The sequence below is a fragment of the Phalaenopsis equestris genome, unplaced genomic scaffold (genome assembly GCF_001263595.1).
Source record: "Phalaenopsis equestris unplaced genomic scaffold, ASM126359v1 Scaffold000143, whole genome shotgun sequence".
Lineage (NCBI taxonomy): Eukaryota > Viridiplantae > Streptophyta > Magnoliopsida > Asparagales > Orchidaceae > Phalaenopsis > Phalaenopsis equestris.
Window position 1 is genome coordinate 308,374 of NW_018164585.1, and position 20,738 is coordinate 329,111.

The 20,738-nt window shown below is 35.0% G+C and overlaps 2 protein-coding genes across 6 annotated transcripts in view; one reads left to right on the top strand and one right to left on the bottom strand.

Annotated features, from left to right (window-relative positions):
- Positions 1-12,679, top strand: part of LOC110021763 — a 93,000-nt gene extending 80,321 nt beyond the window's left edge. For all 5 annotated transcript variants that reach the window (XM_020720380.1, XM_020720381.1, XM_020720383.1 and 2 more), the window contains 4 exons: positions 9,525-10,747; positions 10,843-11,147; positions 11,280-11,447; positions 12,258-12,679. In XM_020720380.1, the coding sequence (XP_020576039.1) occupies positions 9,525-10,747; positions 10,843-11,147; positions 11,280-11,447; positions 12,258-12,360 (1,799 nt within the window). In that variant the 3' untranslated portion in view covers positions 12,361-12,679. The remainder of the gene's footprint in view (positions 1-9,524; positions 10,748-10,842; positions 11,148-11,279; positions 11,448-12,257) is intronic.
- Positions 12,680-19,289: 6,610 nt separating this feature from the next.
- Positions 19,290-20,301, bottom strand: LOC110021759 (mitogen-activated protein kinase kinase kinase 3-like). The gene has a single exon (XM_020720377.1). It carries the CDS (start codon positions 20,292-20,294, stop codon positions 19,290-19,292), a length of 1,005 nt encoding a protein of 334 aa, XP_020576036.1. The 5' UTR covers positions 20,295-20,301.
- Positions 20,302-20,738: the final 437 nt, after the last annotated feature.

Consider the following 20,738-nt stretch of genomic DNA (forward strand, 5'->3'; position numbering starts at 1 on the left):
ATTTAAGATGTAATTAACTATAGGGGCTTGCCCTTATAGAGAGCTTTTCCGAGCCCAGCTTAAAATAAACCCTATTTAATTCTTCTGTATTAAATAGGGGAACTTGTCGGCAAATAAAACGGTTTCGGCAGACCAAACGGATGTCATATCTTTCTTAGTTTATTTGATCGAGCCTCACCCTCAAATCTTGTGTTTATCCCTCGGGATAGATACAAGATTTGAGGTTGAGTGCTCTTTCAATTAAACTGTGAAAAATATGAGGTCAGTTTGATTTCATATTTTTCTAAAATTATATATATATACGTAAATTAAAAAGTCCTTCCGAAGCGGGCGACGGGATTTCGATTCCGGCGACCGACAGCTTCTTACGGGCGACCCCCAAACATTAACTTTTCCCCTTTTAAGCGCCGACAAGCACCCACTCCTTTTATGGCAAGAGCACCCACTTGCTTTTATGGCAAGAGCACCAAACTAAATTAAAATTTACACACGTCACTTTTCATGTTTTTAGAGATTTAGTACAAATAGGCTTTTTAAGTAAAATGTTAAAATCTTCTAAAATTTTCAAGTATTTGGTTGTTACTAGTGATCCTAGGTTATCACTTAACAAGTATAAAACTTAATTTCTACTATAGATAATTAAAGTTAAATTAATATAAAAAATATTTTTTTGGTCGAGAGAGAAAGATAAGTCTGAATGGAGGAAATAAGGAGCTTTGGTTTGATGAAGATGTGGATTTTTTTTAATAAAAGTCTCAGAATATTCTAGCTATAGAAGTACTCCTTTCATTATCTCTTTTGTATTTTCATCTCACCACAAGATAAACTATTCAATTTCCTTTAGAAGGTCTCCAAAAAATATTCTAAAAAAGGTATCAACAACTAATCAAATTGGTTGTTACAACCGTAATTTTGCTGCAAAGGATGTTTTGTCGCAGGTGTGATAACATATCTCTTAGGCCACTTTCTCTTATGGCCAAGTAGTGGCAGATATAATGAAGGTTTAAAACTATCATGCAGTTAACAACTTAGTGGATTTAACATCGACATGCTTGCTATTTTATGTAAAAAATTTGATGAACTCTTTGATTTCAATGCAATAGAAATTCAGCTTAAATTCATTAAGTATAATGTTATCGCTATAAACATATATTTAATATAATTAAACAATTTTAGGGGAGAATATGGCTACTTTCTCCTTATCACTCCATGAACTTTACGGTGATCCCTAACTATGTTTCAAAGATGATTTGAGGTGGTAATTGTGTGTACTCAATTTTCCTAATGTTGGTTATAGCTTCTCAATTCCTACCTGTGTTTCATTCATTATTGCACTTCTCTAATGCACTGGAATGGTGTATGGCGATATCTTAGCTTGTTGGCATAGACCTGGGACCTTTAGTTATGATGATGGGCATGAATTTTATCTTTCTTCTATATTATCGATATTGTAATTTTCTTAATTGGTTTGGAGGGCAAGGGTTCCATTATGTTATCACCAACATAACCAGTTAGTGCCAACTTTCTTATGGTTAATTTAATTTATTAGTAAAATCATGGGTGCCATTGTGGACCTTTTTTAGATTCAAGCACCTGAATTAATCGTCGCAGACTCTCGTGTGATGGATTCCTTTAGGATGGTATCATTTCTTGAAATTGTATATATTGTGTTAAAAATATAAAAAGCATAAAAGGTTTGCCAATGTGCACTTAGCCAATACAAGATTGTGATCTATCCTCTATAAAAATAGAAAAGAGAACACAGTTATCCTGTACATGTTTCAAAATAAAACTATCATCCAAGACAAGCAAAGCACAAAAGAGAGCTCTCCTGTTACAATCCCTAGGAGTATACATAAAGAGAACTTGTCAAAACGATCTTGCCATAGTTTCTCTCCAAGGTAGCTTGCAGAAAGTTGATCACATCACATTGATGTTGTCAAAACAATCACACCACGGCGTCTAATAGATGAAGAAACAAGATTGTTCCTAACTATTGTTGGCCACTTCATCATTTATTGAGTTCGCATTTCCGCTCCTTTCATCATTAATTTTTCCTATTGATGCTTATATTCATTAGCATAATCTTGGGAGATAACCCAACTTATCCACCAACAATTGAGATTGTGATTACAGGATGTTATTTAGTTTGCTACATTGTTGTCAATTTCCTTGTTTATTTTTGATTTCCACCATTGTCGTATCTATAGTAGCTTGGTATCCATGCTCGGCCTCTTTAACCTGTCTAGTAACACTTTCAAATATAAAATCAATAGTAGACTTACTATTCTTTTCACTTTAATAAAATTTGTGGCATATTGTGTATTAAAATTTAGGGATAATTACATACATACCACCCGAAATATGTTATTTAGAAAATCTAGCACCCAGGTGATATTTTTGAACTAGCGAACTGATGTATTTACATGTACCATCATCGAACCATTGGCAATTTGATAAAAATGAAAAATATGGGTTGGAGTTTTATCATGAATTTTGATATTTCAGTAAGAATTTGAAAAATTGATTAAAATAGCAATGTTTCGGGTGTTATGTATGTAATTGCCCTAAAATTTAAGATCATTCTATGGTCAATTGAATGCATTAAAATTTCTTAAATGTATGGCTTTTATTGAACAAGAACAGTGTCGTGTATTTCAAATCCTTTAGCGTTAAATACATAGTTTGATGATATTTGGAGTGTATTTGATGGTTTTCTCTTTTGATTGGTGCAAGGCATGGGCAACCATACTCTCTTATGTAAGCTTCTGTATATCTTTTGTTAGAACAAAACCAAGATGATCTTGTTGATGCAAAGAGGGGTATAATACCCATTACAGGATCTAGTAGTAAGGAAACAAATAAAAACTTAATAAAAGGAAGAAAGGAAAGTAAAATATCAAAGCATTTAATACAGAATTCTTCATATAATCAATGCAATTAATACAAAATTCTGCATATTAATATTATAATATTCTAATACACCCCCTCATGCTGAAACATAGATGTCAATCATGTTTAAGTTGAATTTGAAATCATCGAACAGTGGCTGAGGAAGTTCTTTGTGACAATATCTGTTAGCTAGCCGCTAGACGACACAAATGAGACACAAATTTCCGTGGTCTCGAGCTTTTCCTTAATGTAGTCTTGGTCAATCTCAACATGCTTGGTGCAATCATGTTGGACCGGATTGTGAGCAATGCTAATGATAGCCTTTTTATCACAGATTAATTGTTGGGGAGTGGAGACTGTCATACATAGTTCATGTAGCATGATGCGTAATCAGAGAGTTTCATAAATTCCCAGGGATACGGAAAAGTTGGCTTCCATACTCCTCTTAAGCTACTGCAGTCTGCTTCTTTCTTTTCCACGTGACCAGGTTTCTTCGCACAAAGGAGCAATACCCCGAGGTAGATCGCCGGTCATGGACGAACTCTACCCAATCCGCGTCTGTGTAAACTCCAATGGAACGTGTGGTGTAGCGAAAAAGAAAACAAACATGTGCTTAGTGTGCCTTTTAAATAGTGTAGAATCTGGTGGACAACTTGGAGGTGATACTCATAAGGATCATGCATGAATTGACTATCCCAACTGCCTGACATATGTCGAGGCGTGTATGGGCAAAGTGTATGAGTTTCTCCACAAGATGTTGGTAGTAAGTCTTATTTACAGGAATTGCATTGGGAACATCAAGAAGTTTTTTATTGGGGTCAATCGGGAAAGTCACTGGTTTGCACAGAAGAAAATTATTCTCTGTCAAAAGGTCAATCACATATTTCTGCTGAGACAGACAAATAGAGATGACCGAACAACTTCCATGCGTATAAAGTACCAGACATATCCCAAATCCTTTATTTTAAGGGAGATAACAATGATGCCTTTCAAAGACTCCAATACTATGAGAACAATATCGTCAACATAGAAAATAAGGATAGCTACCTGACCGCTGAAGGAATGTCATAAGAAGAGAGTGGTTCGATTTAGCCTGAGTGAATTCATGGCCTGCCACCACCTTTGTGAATTTTCTGAACCATGCCCGTGGTGATTGCTTAAATCTATAGAGGAATTTTCGCAGTCTACATACTTGCCTCTGGGAGGCACTGGGGTCAAAGCTTGTAAGACGAGTCATGTATACCTCGTTTATAAGGTCGCCATTCAGAAGGACATTCTTGACATCAAGTTGAAATAAAGGGCCAATTCATATTTGCTGCAAGGGATAAGAGGAGCCGATTGGTATTTACGATCTTTTGGAGGAAGATTAAAGAAAGAGAGAAAGAGATTGTTATTCTTCCAAATTCTTCCAAAAAAAATTCTTCTAAGAATCCCGAACCTAATCTTCGCATAAAAGTGCGTACTGTACTTTTATGTTTTCGAGCCAAAGTTCTAGCACACGAAAGTCGAAGTATATACTTTAGACGATACAAAACCTATTTCTTTGAGGATCTGCTGTGATAATGACAAAGATTTCTACATATACGACAAAATCGATCAAGAATATCAGAATCCAATAAATCGGTCCAGATCGGTTTACTAATAGGATGACCCAATACAGTAAAAAATTGAGCAATGATCCAATAAGAGAAATAACTGGGGCTATGGTATCGAATTTCTTAGTCAGAGTCTTTCTTAGAAATGAATTCTCTAGCATTTGATTTCTTACTACCAAAGGATTTTTTAGTACACTTGAAAAAGACCCCAGAAAAGAGAAGGAATAATTGGGTAATTGCTTTATATGGATCCTATAAGATTTAAACCAAAAGTGAAAAGAAGATTGCCAAAAATTCACAAGATGAAATGGACATTTATTCATCAGAATAAGAGTGACTTTTGAAGCCAGAATCGCTTTTCCTTGATATCAAACATAATGTATGAAGGTATCTTTGAGGAACCATAGGATCCTCTGAAAAGAATTACAACACACGACTAGAAGATATTCTCTTTTTCCATAAAAATGTGTTCGCTCAAGAAAGACTCCAGAAGATATTGATCGTAAATAATTTAGCAATTGGAGCAAATGTATCCTCATAATTAACTGTGCATTGTTGCATTCAAAGGATCCATCAGATTTATACTTGATGCGGAAAATTCATCGACATCCCGCGACTTTCTCGCCAACAGTTTCCCAACCAATTATGATTTCTCTAAAGTGCATTCATCCTCTCCACGACGACAGCTTTTCAGGTTGGGTTTGCTAAGGCATATTCAATATTACAGGAAAGCTGATGATTGGCCAGGGTCGTAACATAGTTTGACATGAGATAGAGAAAGCATGTCTGATTGCATACCTTACTAGAGGAACTGTCTTCCTCATTTGGAGTAGCAGTACTGGGGATTGTTGTCTGGAAGGGATTCATGGTCCAGTAAGGGGTTACCAAGCTCCATATTAGGTTCATCAGAATGAGTACGTCGAGTGTAGGCATGGAGAGTTGGAGAATGTGTTCGTGAAATCAAAGGGACAGAGGGCTTCTTGGCGGTAGGAGAAGTGGGTGGAACCAAAGGATCAGAGCATTCCTCGATGGTATATGACGTGGGGTGAACATCAACAGTAGTAGTGTAATGACAGTGTCTAAGAACTCTAGCTCCTCACTTGAGGCTGAGGTAAGAAGTAGGGAGCACTTTCAAAAAAGAGACATCAGAACTCACACAGACCTTATTTGTGATAGGGGTCCAGACATTGACACCCTTTTGAGTGGCAGAGTATTCTAGGAAAGTACATTTTATGGGCCTGATATAAAGTTTACTCTGAGTTGGGGTTGTGTTTTGAATAAAGGTTGTTCACCCAAAAAATTTGGGATCTAAAGTGAAGAAGACTCGATTGTTAGGAAATCACGGTCTCAAGATGGCTAAAGGGATACAAACGTTGTGAATTTTCAAGGGAATATTGATAAGTGGCGGTAAGACTGACATCGTTACAAAGACAATTTCGAACATTAGATTGAATTATAATGAAGCGAGTGAGTTTGATTTTTTCTGTCAGCTACCCCGTTTTGTTTATGATTATGAGTACAAGAGTTATGTTGAAGAATGCTTTTACTAATAATTCTTCCAATATAGTGTTAAAGAATTAATGATCATTGTCAGTTCAAAGGACTTAAATATAAGTTTTGAATTGGGTCAAAATGAATGTGTGAAAGTTTTTTAAAGTGATAACAGCTTAAGATTTATATTTTAAAATATAGGTTCATCTTATCAGAGTGTGGTCATTAATCAAAGTAAGAAATCAATGTTTATTGGTTTAGCTAAGAGTGCGAGAGGTCCCCATAAGAGAGAGAAACAAACGTCGTGTAATTGTGAGGTGGATGAGGAACACGATGATATTTAGCTAACTGACAGGTTTCATATTTGAAATTAGAAGGATTTTCATTAGTATCAACGAATACAATTGTTTTAGATATTGAAAACTAAGATGACCCAATTTTTGAGGGAATATTGATAAGTGGCGGTAAGACTGACATCATTACAAAAACAATTTCGGACATTAGAGTGAATTATAATGAAGCGAGTGATGTTGATTTTTTCTCTCAGCTACCCCATTTTGTTTATGATTATGAGTACAAGAGTTATGTTGAAGAATGCTCTTACTAATAATTCTTCTAATATAGAGTTAAAGAATTAATGACCATTGTCAGTTCAAAGAACTTAAATATAAGTTTTGAATTGGGTCAAAATGAATGTGTGAAAGTTTTTGAAAGTGATAACAGCTTAAGATTTATATTTTAAAATATAGGTTCATCTTATCAGAGTGTGGTCATTAATCAAAGTAAGAAATCGGTGTTTATTGGTTTTGCTAAGAGTGCGAGAGGTCCCCATAAGAGAGAGAAGCAGACAGCGTGTAATTGTGAGGTGGATGAGGAACACGATGATATTTAGCTAACTGACAGGTTTCATATTTGAAATTAGAAGGATTTTCATTAGTATCAACGAATACAATTGTTTTAGATATTGAAAACTAAGATGACCCAAACGACTGTGTAAGAACATAATAGAATATTCAATGAACTGAGATAAACTGCAACTACTGGGTGGAGTGGTCTCATTCTCTGTGTTTTTCTCTTGGAAGAAATAAAGCCTGTCAACCCACTTAGCAGTTTCAATTATTCTCCCTGAATGATGATCCTGAAAGACACAGACATCAGAGAAAAAAAGCATACAATCAATGACATGTGTCATTTTACTAACAGATAAAAGATTATATTTCAGTAGAGGTATATGTTAGACAGATTTCAGACTTAGACCTGTTAAAACAAAAGACCCTTTACCAGCCTTGGAATTTTGGGACCCATCAGTAATTTTAACATTATCTTTCCTTGAGCAAGGATATTATGTTGAGAAAGTTTAAGAGCTTCCAGTCATGTAGTCCATGACACTTGAATCAATGATCTATGGACTAAAGTGTCAAAAGAAGTGAGTGTCATAGTATTTGCATTTTGACAAACGTGGAGGTAGATGGGTCGGAAGAGAGCAGACTAGATCCAAGCAGCTTGATTAAGTGCTTCATTTAACTTTTAAGATATTTGGAGAATTCCAGATTGTTCTGGGTAGAGGCTTTTAAGATATTTGGAGAATTCCAGATTGTTCTGGGTAGAGGCCGGTTGTACTATATTGGATTAAGACGTTAGAGTGAAACCCTTGGTAGTAGAAGATTTAGCCGAGAGCTTGGATGCAGGTTTTTCGTAGAGCTTCCAATATTTATCATGAGTGTGGTTGGGTTCGTGATAGTAATCACAAGTGGAGAGACCCGATCCAATGTTGAGCACTATTAAAAATCAAGGCGGCTACTTCGACAGACGGAGTAGATGCATCAAGCATGATGAGGCTTCGATTCTCTTTGCGACGAATCTTAGTAAAACAGTGCTAGTAGAAGGAAGAGAATCTCGACCAAAGATACGGCCCTGACTTCATCAAGATCTTTGTTGATGCCTGTCAAAAATTAGAACATGCTGTCATTTTTTACATTTTTTCGAAAGAGGGATAGGTCTGTCGGAAATTCTAAAGTTTAGTCATAATACAAATCACATTTCATCCATAATGCAACTAATCATTGTACTACTGGGACGTGATCCTCATTCCTTGTTTTACCTTATAGATTTTCTTAGATACCTCTTAGAGTTGATTGAAGTTCCCTAGATCTGAGTAGGTATCATGGACTGTCGTCCAGATGGCACTAGCGGAATAAAGGAACATGTATGATCGACCTATTGAAGTCTCCATGGAGTTGACCAGCCACGACATGACTATGAAATTCTTCACTTTCCAAGCTCCATATGTTGGCTCAATCTTTGGAGGTTCACAAAACACACTAATTAGATGATCGAATTTCCCACACCCTTTGATGAACAAGGATACAAATTGAGTCCATTGGAGAAAATTGTTGTCGTTTAGTTTATGGGTTGTAATCAACGAGTTCTTGTCGTTTTCCTGTCCTAGTGAAACTAGGTTGGAATTGATCCTCTAGTGGAAGCAAGAACATGTTCTGATAACATCTCAGTGTTGGAGTAGTCCATCGTGACTCTGATTGAGACAAACAAGATGTTAGATTGTCGAGAAATCTTAAAATTTTGGCTGCTGGAAGGGTTCTTGCTGGACCTGAAGCGTATGTCGGCTGGAAGAAGTTTCCAGGGGATTAGAATAGGATCCTAAAGCAGCTGGCAGCAAGGAGAGGGAATCTGTCCTGAAGCATACTGAGTTTCTCACAATGGATGGAAGTAGATTCCTAGAGTAGATCCTTTGTTTCAGCAGACCGAACTTCCCACGTAAATCGAACTATCCACGTTGGATGTGCTCATCGACGTTGAAACATGCGGATCTATCCCGACGCAGACTGAACTTCCCATGTTGGATCTGGTCGGCTGGATGGAAGCAGAAGCTAAAGCAAGTAGCCGGGAGCAGACCTTGTCGGCTAAGTAGAAGGGATCTGGATTGGCCAGCCGACAGTAGATATGTTAGGACCATGGCTCTGATACCATGTTATAATAGAACCAAGATGATCTTATTGATGCAATGAGGGGTATTAATACTCCATTATAGGATCTACAGGTAATTAAACAAATAAAAACAGAATAATGGGAAGTAAATAAAAACAAATCAAAGCAAATAATACAAAATTCTACATATAATCAAAGCTGCATATTAATATTCTGATATTCTAATACTTTTTATTATTTTTATTATTTTAATTTGATTAATGATTGTTTAAATCATCATAAAAATTATTGAAACTTGGAATATGTGGGTTTCATGTTCTTGATGAAGATCTACTATGAGATATAGAGCCGGAAGTTTGTATAAGGTGGTAGGAATAAAATAAAATTAGAAGAAAATGCTCTCATATACACATTTATGCCCGAGAGAGATGGGTTTCTCCTTGAAGTCCCAATTTTTGTTTGCTTTCCTACATTTAGCATTTACATAAGGCTCAAACACTGTTGCAATCACTTTTGTTTCCATAATTTATGATCCTCTGTATTTACTTTTAACTAAAATAATCGTGTAATTGTTCATATGTTTTTTCTTATATTCTTTAGGAAAAATGACCCAATGCACCAAAAGTCCGGTGCCATTTGATATTGATGCAGTGCATTTGGCAATTCCACGTGTGTTTCCTTGGAATTTACGATGTGAATTATCAGAAAGGATGGAAGAGGAGATCAGCAAAGTAGTTATTGTACTGGAAAAAAATTCTATTATTAATGAGCTTTTGCAACTCAACTTTAGCTTATGGGAAACTGATGATCCCTCGGAGAAGTTAAATGCTACACCTGCTGTCAAAAGTAGAAAGAAAGGAAGGTTGAGAAAACAATCTATCACCGGTCACTCAGAGTTTTCAGATCACATGACCAATCTTGGAGACCTTTTATATGATTCAGATTCTCCATCGACATGCTTGCTAGGAAAAACCAAACAAAAACCTTGTGTGGTTTTATCCTCAGAGTCTGATGATGGGCTTTCCTTTGATGAGGTCAGGCCTATTGATATATCAACTAGTCAAAAGTCATCTTTTGATGAGCTCAATCATGAAGATTCATTAACTCGAGCTGATAGCCACAGTTTTCTAGCTATCACCGCCTCTGCTATTTCAAAAGATCAGGAACATGGAATTGCTCAACTTGATCAGATGGATGAACCAAGGAATGCCTTGGTTTTTCAAAACTCTTTTGACATTACTGAAGTAGCGTCAACTTCCCATGTCTGTAATGCTTCCAGAAGACAGTTTGTGGATGCTTGTACGTCAGAATCATCTGTCGTTTCTGGGACTGAAAAAAATTTTACATTTTTCTCCCAGGAAGTATCTCAAAACTCAGTGTCCACTAGTTCATATGGTTTGAACATTTCGGCTCTCCATCCTGGACTGGGTTTAAATAATGCAGATGGGGATAGTACAGAATTAAGCAAGTGCTTGGAATACCATGTCAGCACAGCTGATGTACATAAAGAGTTGCTGCAAAGAAATCAGGAAATTGTTTGCTTTCAAAATGAACATAGGCCCAATGAGTGTCAGTTAGCGTATAATTGTACTAATCCTGATTTCAGTGCACAGTTAATGCACAGGGATGGTACCGAATGCCCTCATGATGCTGATTCAATTTCCCAAACATGGAAAAGACTAAGGAGTTGCCATCATGAAAACCTTAAGTTACTGTCGTCAAATTATAAAGATGTTTCTTTGGTGGCAAGCCTAACTTCTGGACTTGCAGATTTGATATCAGAAGCTGACATTATGTTTAGCAACTGCAGTCCAATCACCTGTGTAAGATAATCTTGAACATTCAGATAAATATAATGATGGTTATTTCTTTAACTTATTTGAATGATTTTTTATATGATATTTTGGTATCTTTGCAGGACAATTTTGAGCCAACATCAATTCCTTGTGTTGAACCTGATTCATTCTCTTGGCATGATGAACAAGTAGAGATGGGGTCTACTTTTGCTCAGCATGGACTCTGCTTTTACGCAACCAAGATTGCTGCAGTTGGTTCACGTCTGGGTTGCAGTAACACATCAGATTTGGCCCGAGAGACGTTGACTTCCAGCACTGGTAGCACTGCTCTTGGAAAGTTACTTACACGGGAGAGCATTACTGGCCAAAATTCTTGTTTTAAAGATTCAGGTGTAAAGGCATCTCCATCCCTGATTCCAGTTAGAAGGTAACGGTTAACCTACTGCTTCAGCATTCAATTTTTTGTTAATTTTATGCTTCAAAACACTTGAAAACATATCAAAATTCAGTTTTCTTGGATATTTTTTGAGATTTTTGGTTTTTCCACATCACGCTGCAGGGAATTGGCAGCTGACCTTTACAATGCCATTCTTCCTATAGTTCCGGCAAGGTTGTCTATGGTAATACAAGGTGTTGCATTTCATGAATACTTATCATATGTTGGTCAGATATCAAGGTTTGAATGCTCTCGGCTAGCGGATAGATTTGTAGAGACAAACAAGAGACGGTAAGTTCAGTAATTGACCTTTTGCTCTGCAAACACATACAACTATAAGATGCACTTGTCTATAATGCTCTCGATACTTTTCAACATTTATTTGGCCAGTAATTTTTTTTTTTTTTTTTGAATAAAAATATAATCCCTTACAGATAATTTGTCTATTACAAAACAGTTATATTTTTATTGTTTAGTCCACGGTTAGCCTACTTCTTCATCTCTTAGGGTGCTTATTTCAATGGTAAGTTTCACTGAAAGATAATGTATGAATATTATGCTTTACGATGGGTAGATAATGCACTATAAGATTTGATAGATAAAATTAGTAAAAGGCTGGAAGGAAAAGGTTATACCATTGATAACCTTAATAAAAAACTGGAAAACGAAGTTTCTCCCACTCTTTAGGAACGAAAAGAGATTGGGGTACCATATATTCGGTCCCAAATTGTTGGAATAAGATTGATAATGATGATGAACACTTCATTTTCTCGTCCTTGGTTAGCCTATATAGCTATAACATTTATCTGGTCAGTAACATCTATGGAAAAAAAAGGAGATCTATAGATAATTTATGTGATCTGTTGAGGTATGCGAGGCTCTGGGTTTAGTTTCATATCAAGTATTGGAAAAATATATTGACCTTCATCTTTAAATTTTCAGGTTGAAGATTAATTTGATCATTATTATCTTTAGCTCAATCTTGCTCCCCATCACTCGCACCACTAACGTTGCAAATGTTGAAATTAATACCACTTGTGAGCATTGTATTCATCCTTTTTCCAGCCTACTTAAAAGTCTCTGTTTTGCTTTTCTTTCCAGGACTAGATTGCACTACTTGTCTTCTGGCGCGCATCAACTCTCCTCAGGACAAACTGCGCTTTTAGCTCGAAGAACTTGCTTCACTGGAAGCAGCTGCTTATAGGTAACACTGAACTAGAAGATAAAGCTGATTTAGCAGATTAGTCATTGAGCTCCATTCTAAGATTATTTATACCTTGGCTTGTGTCTATTTATGCCATTTTCTGAGCATGAATTCATTTCTTGTACATCCAGAGGCCGTCATTGTTCCGGCAATGTTTATTTAAATTATTCAGTTAAGGTCAGTCGAATTCTAACTGTTTCAATAGCCTCAACCAAGGCATGCGTATATTATTTTCCAATTCATTGCCGGGTATTTATCCATAGTATTAAAAGTAATAAAAAAATGATTTACATAAATATCACACAATTCTTATGTATTTTATATATGTGACACCTAATGTTTTGATTTTTTACATCTACATCACTTTAATTATTTTTAAAAAGGTGTTTCACTTTTACTGATAGTGATAGTGATTTTTTTTTTGGGTGATATAAAAGATTTTAATAACACTGGCATTGTTGGATCTCAAGCTCTGGATGTAAAAAGTGGAGTGTTGTGTCGACAGACAACGTAAAATTTATCAAAAAAACATGAAATGAATCTTTTTTTTATCAATGTAAGTGCTAGGGCGTTCCCTGGAAGCGATGTGTTGTATGGTCTGATTACAGTGAAAAATTTGCAAATGCTGTTACACTGGCTCTCTGATGTAATATCAAATAGGCAAGAGTTCCCATATTATGGATGAATGTGGGTAAAGAAGCTAGTCAATGAAATTAGTATTAGGATATGATCTTGGAATATAGGTATTCTAACTGGTAAATTAATGAAATTAGCTAATATTATGATTATAGAAAGATAAATATTATGTATTTAAGAAACTGAATGGGTTGGAGAAAAATATTAAGGAGATTGGTAATTTAGGTTTTAAAATTTGGTATTTAGGTAAGAATCGTACTGGAAAAGGTGTAGGTGTAATTATAGATAAGAGTTTGAAAGATGATGTTGTAAAAAATAATAGAATTGGAGATAAAATTATAATACTCATGATTATTTTTTATGTTATTTTTGATGCTAAGATTTTTATTATTATAAGTGCTTATGCTTCTCAAGTAGGTTTAGTTATAGGTTCTAAAGATAAATTCTAAAATCATTGGACTTAATACAAATGATACCTCTTGAAAAAAAAAAGATTTTATTAAAGGAGATTAAAATGCACATGTCGGTAGAGTAATAGAATATTTTAGAAATATTCATGGTTGCTACAGTTTTGGAGTGATTAATGAAGAAGACAGTCATATTAGATTCTGTTTTAATGTATGATTTTGTTATTGCTAATATTTTATTCAAAAAAAGAGATGTGCATATTATTACTTATAAGAATGGATCTACTAAAATATTAATTGATTATTTTCTTATGAAAGAAGAGATTGTCGAGAATGTAAAGATTGTAAAGTCATTCTAAGTGAGAATTTAAGTACTCAACATCGATTATTAGTTCTAGATTTTAAGGTGAAGAGTTGTAAAATAAAGAATATTAGGAATCATCATAGTAGAATCAGATGGGGGTATCTAAAAGACAAATAAAATTATTTTTATAAGTAAAATTCAATATTTCAAGATTTGAGATGTTCATGAAGAAATAAATTTTATGTCGGATAAAGCAATAAACATTATTAAATAAGTGACAAAAGATGTATTTGGAGAATCAAAAGAAAAAATTTTCTATAACTAAATATAGGTTGTGATGGAATAATAATGTGCAAGAAAATATAAAATATAAGAAGTTATGTTATAAAAATTGGTTTAAATGTAAAATCTCAGATATCTATGAAAAATATCAAATAACACGTAGGGTTTTTAAGAGAACACCCTGTGATGCTTAAAATTCTGTTTTTTGTGATCTTTATAATAGATAGTTACTAATGAGGATAAAAAATTTATATATAAACTAGTCAAACAAAGAGGAAAAATTTTATTTAACTTAATTAAAGAATTTATATATAAACTAGTCAAACAAAGAGGAAAAAAATTATTTAACTCAATTAAAGATTAAAGATGAAAATATAAAAAAAAAATATTTTTCTTAGAAAAATATATTCAACATATGTGGGTGAGTTATTTTGATAAATTATTTAATGAAATTTCTGAAAGTGTGATCGATCTTAGTGATCTTAATATAATTAATAATAAACAAATATTTTATTTTTACCATCGCATTAATAAAAATCAAGGGTGGAAATTCTATAGGGCCTGATGTTATCCTAATTGAAGTGTGGAAATATATAAAAAATTTGGGAGTTTCTTGGCTTAGTAAAATCTTCAATATTATTTTAAAAACTAAAATGATGTCTGAGGAGTAGTGGAAGACTATTTTGGTCCTCATTTTTAGGAATAAATAGGATGCACAAGAGTGTGCGAATTATAGAAGAATTAAGTAGATGTCTTACTTTAAAATGATGGGAGATGGTAATTGAACATAGGTTAAGTTTTATTACAAAGATTTCTCATAATCAATTTGGATTTATGTCAGCAAGTTTACTATGGAAGTCATACATTTATTGAGAGGTTTGATGGAGAAGTTTAGAGATAATAAGGAGTATCTTCATATGATTTTTATTGATTTAGAAAAGGCTTACGCTAAGGTTCCAAGAGATATCCTTTGAAGAGTTCTTGAGAATAAAGGTGTTGATATGACTTATATTCAAGTCATTAAAGATATGTATACTAGAGCTGTTATTTGTGTTTGAAAAGAAGGATTGATCAAATATTTTTCTATTTCTGTTAGATTACATTAGGGGTCGACTTTAAGCCCATATCTTTTTTGCTTTAGTTATAGATGCTCTTACTGGATATTTACAGGAGGATGTACCTTGGTGTAAGCTTTTTGTTGATGATATCCTTCTCGTGGATAAAACGAGAGAGAAAGCTTAGGAAAAACTTGAATTATGGAGGTCCATATTAGAGTCTAAAGGCCTTCGTTTGAGTAGAACTAAAACTGAATACATGGAATGTAATTTTAGTAATAGTAGCTCTAGTGACAGAATTGTAGCTATGGGTGATCAAATTATTAAAAGGTGTGTAAGCGTTAGATATATCGGGTCTATTGTTCAAAGTGATGGTGATATAGATGAGAATGTTATTATTATAATTCAAGTGGTTGAAGTGGAGGAATGCTTCGGGCCTATTGTGTGATAGAAAAGTACCGCTTAGATTGAAAGGAAAATTTTATAAAATAGTGGTGAGACCTGCAATGCTCTTTGGCGCTGAATGTTGGCCATTAAAAAGGAGTAGAAAACTAAAAAGTGTTGCCGAGGCAATGCTCTTTGGCGCTGAATGTTGGCCATTAAAAAAGGAGCAGAAAACTAAAAAGTGTTGCCGAGATGAGAATTATTAGGTGGATGAGTGGCTTTACACTTAGAGGCAAAATGTGAAATGAATATATTCGTGATATGGTTGGTGTAGCTCCAATGAAGGACAAAATTAGAGAAAGACGTCTTAAGATGGTTTGGTCACATTAAACGCCGACCATCTGATGACCCGATTAGAAGGTCAGATGTTTTAGATTCAACTTATGTTAAGAAAGACAGAGGTAGTCCTAGGAAGGCGTGGGCATATTGATCTTAATTTATTTGAATTAAATGAAAATATTACATTAAATAGGACTCAATGGAGGAAAATGAGTCATGTTTTTTTTATTTTTTTTACATTTAGATTTACCCTGATAAATTATTAATTGGAAGATTTACACCGATAAATACCTGTTTTTTACAATCATACCACTCAAATCTATCTACGTGCATATGCAGCACTTATGCAATCGCACTGACCAGTTGAGAGAATTTCTGCATGTCCTTTTTTCATGTCTCCACAGAATTCTCATGTATTTACATATGCCACCCCAAATTTGATAACACATCAAAAGCTTTTGCATGAAAAATTATATTTTATTTTTTAAAAGATAATGATTATTATTAATAATAATGCATTTTTTATTTTATTTAAGTAAATAAAAATAAAAATATTTAATAATTTAATGGAAATGAGATTTCCATTGAATGTAATTAAATTAAACATGAAGGATAATTAAGATCTATTATTATTCTTTTTTAATTTCTTTATTTTAATTTTAGTTTTAATTTTAATTTAAGTGTTATTAAAGTAAATCCTTTAGATTTTTAAAAGTTATTAATAGAAAGAGGGAGAGAGATTAAAAACAAAGAAAAGCCAGATTTATTATGAACTTAGTTCTATATTTATTTGGAAAGATAAGGAAACAGTGTATCTTATTTTAATATAATTTAAGATCTCCTTTCGGAGCCAGGCATTTGCCAAGAATAATTGTTATCAGGTCCGGATGGATTGGGTGAGAGGCGCTGCCATCGGACTAGGATGCTCCGTTGCGGTCTACGTTGTATTCCACTGTAGCTTCCCTTCCGCCGCATTCGTCGTCAAATCTACTAGTCTCTCTTCTTCCACGCTTCTCCAACGTGAAGAGGTTGTACTCACAGATCTGTAGGGATGTTCTCAATTCATCCGTTGTTTTGGACACGACATCATCACCGACAACTCCGGCGAACTAACGTACAACCTTTTTCTTGAATACTCCGTCGGAAGTTGCATTTTCGGTGCCCGATCGGAGCCAACCGTCCGCCGCTATGTTCGTTCCATACTCTTCCGGCTGGCTACCTTGGCGCGGTGTTGAGGATTTTGACTATGGAATTTGGCCTCTATTTTTTCGAATCACGTGCAGTGATGAGTTGCTGGAGAACCCTCAGTGATGTCCGAGGAGGGTAAGGATTTCCTTTGTTGTTGCTTCCAGAAATATCCCAACGAATGATGGACTTCATAAATGTTATTAACGCACCCATTCCCCGCTTCCTCCTCTTCAGAATTTGAATCAGAAGCGAAAGCCATGGCTTGCTATGTTTTGCACCCAACGCCCAAAAGTCTGTATGAATACTTATAGGCCGATAATTTCACTTACTCCCCCGAGAACTTTGAAACTAAGGGATTTGTTTTCGATATTAGAAGCGGTGAGAGAGATGATGAGGGAATTGACATATGAAAAGCGGCCAGATTGGGTGAACACTTTGCCGGAGGAGGAGAAATGATGACTTACTGTAAGGGAGAAGAGCTCGAATGGTAAAATTCAAGAAGAGATTGTTCTACCTGAAGAGTTCATTTTTTATGCTTGAGATTTCTAAGCCCAGATTGGGTGAACACTTTGCCGGAGGAGGAGAAAGGATGACTTAATGTACGGGAGAAGAGTTTGAATGGTAAAATTCGAGAAGAGATTGTTCTACCTGAAGAGTTCATTTTCTATGCTTGAGATTTCTAAGCCGTCATTGGTGTTCTTCTCGAGCTCTGATTCTGAGAACAATGTTGGGATTAATTATTAACGGAATCTTCATAATTAATTTTTTAGCAGATTTACCTTGCACTAATGTGTTGGTATCATTCAATAATTTACTTTTTCTTTTTGGTTATAATTCAATTTTATCCTTCTTTACATCTATCTTTATCCATCAACCTCTCTCTCTCTCTCTCTCTTTATATTTATATATATATATATTAAATTATTTAATGCTTTTATAAGTGATTAACTAAAATAAAAGTTAAGAATTCTTTTTGAATATGATATATTTATATAAAGAAAATAAAATCAATCTCTTAGTCCATATAATTTATTTGATGAAACATTCAGCGCTAGATGTCTCAGTTTTTTTGATAACTCCCTTACACCAATGACTGCCTCCCAAGCAAGTAAGAGTTGAAATGATGAAGTTTGGATGATAGTGAGATAAAATGCTAGACAAATTGGTCAAAGATTATGGTTCGTATCAAACAATTGAATGACGGGAGTATTAACAACCACCAGATAAAAAAGGAGTGCATATGTAATACAAAGTCTCCAACGTCTGTCCTTCTCGGTCAGGGCAGCTTATCAGCTCCCAAACTAGCTGCAATGCCAGAAGGGAAAGCGGCCCCCTTCATTTCATCATCCAAAAGGTCTCTCTCCTCGGGTGATAAGGAAGACACTCAACTAGAAGCCACAAAAAATACCGACGACGAATTGCACCGAATGAAGCATCGAAATCGAAAAACATATTCTACAATTGCTAAATAATTAATCCAAATAAATATATAGATAGAACATAAGCATTGAAAGCAAGATAAGATAAGAATTAGTAAGGGGTAGATGAACCTCCCTCTAGATGGTTAAAATCATCCCAAAAAATCAAACATAACACATGTCGTACATGCACCAACAGACGTCTCCATCCATGAAAGGGACATCCTAGCATTAGCAATGTGCATCCTACAAGTAATTGGCTACAATATATCACATAAAAGATCTAAGTTCTTATCATACCCACATCAAAAAGGAAGATTGACCAGATATCTGAGTTAACCCGAACAATAATAAGTAAATAAATATTAGTACTAGAAAAACAAATAGGTAGTTACAACCAGCACACAAAAATAGAAATAACAACACACATGACATACAAACTAAATGGACATAAATCCTCCTTAAAGCCGCCAACCAAATCTAAAACCATTTCTTTTTAATTCTTAGAAGGGACATTTACATACATACCACCTAATTCTTATGTGTTTACATATCTATCGTCTAAACTTTAATTTTTACATTTATACCACCTGAATCTTTCACATCAATTAGAAAAGTACACCAATTTAACTTTTAATATGTGAAATACACATTGTCATATAAAAGGAAGGTGGCATGTATGTAAATAAAAAGTATTAATTATATAAAATAAACTAAACTAACTCAACTATGAAAATATTTAAAATAATTTTATTTTTAAACAATTTCTTAATATATATATATATATATATAGATAGATAAAGAAAGATGTAAAGAAGGTTAAAATTGAATTATAACCAAAAACAATAAATTGATCAAAGATACCAACACATGAGTATCAGATTTATTTACTAAATAACTAATCATGCTTATTTAGTTAATGATTAACCCCTACATTTTTCTCTGAATCAGAGCTCAAGAAGAACACCAATCGTGATTCAGCAAAGGAACTTAACGCATAAAAAATAGACTCTTCCGGCAGAATAATCTTTTTTTCAATTTTACGACCCGAGCTCTTCTCCCTCACAGTAAGCCATCCTTCCTCCTCCTCCGACAAAGTGTTAGCCCAATCCGGCCGCTTTTCAATTGTCAATTCTGTCATCATCTCTCTCACTGCTTCCAATATCGGAAATGAATCCGGCAGTTTCAAAGGTTTCAGAGGAGTCAGTGGAATTATTGGATTGGTGAATGAGTAACTTAACACACTTCTGGGGGTCTGGTGCAAAACAGAGCAATTAATGACTTCCACTTCGGATTCCAATTCTGAAGATGAGTTCACGAATGAGTGCATTAATAACATTTCTGCGGTCCAACGATTATTGGGATCTTTCTGGAAGCAACAACGAAGGAAATCCTTACCCTCCTTCGACATCTCTTTCCTTGAAACAGATTCAGGAGCCATGTATAGCGGCGTTCCCCTTATGTTTCCCTTGGAGGATTCCTTTCCCACCCTCATCGCAAGACCGAAGTCGGCGATCTTCGCTTCTCCGTCGACGATTAAGATGTTATCGGGTTTGATGTCACAGTGGACATATCCCATGTTGTGGATGTGTCGAAGACCGAAGAGGATGGAACGAACATAGCGGCGGATGGTTGGTTCCGGTAGGGCGCCTGAAATGCAGCCCCCAGAGGCGTATTCAAGGAAAACGTTGTAGATTGGTTTGTTGGAGATATCGGCGGTGATATCGTGGCCGAAGCAGCGGATGATTTGGGGACATCCCTGCAGATCTGTGAGTACAACTTCTTCGCGTTGGAGAAGCGCGGAAGACGAGAGACTAGTTGATTTGACGGCGAATGTATTAGAGGGGAAGCTATGGTGGAATGCAAGGTAGACTACGGCGGAGCTTCCTCGTCCAATGGTGGATCCTCTCACCCAATCCATCTTCCAATATTGTCTCCTCAAGTGTGGGAGAAGAACGTTTTAAAGCGGACAGCATTTATAAGTGAGCGGTAGGAATAGAATCTTGAGTCCGTCAACATTTCTTTCTCAGAATGCGGGAAAAGCTAATATTAAAATAAAATTCACTATTTTTTGTATCTTTCCAAATATAGAACTCATTTCATAATGAAAAAGTCATATATTTGTTGTTATTCTCTCTTGCTCTCTCTGTTAATAATCTTTGATTTGTGGCTAGAAAAGCATCAAGGCATGATCCCATCTCTACTTCACACCCTCCTTCATTTTCTTCCTCTCATTTCTCTTCTGTTGTTCATGTTGTCCTGTAGAGAAGAATTTATAAAGATTAGGATAACAGTACATATAATAATGGGTCATTTACATACACACCACTCAGCTATTATATATTTTAATATCTAACACCTAAAA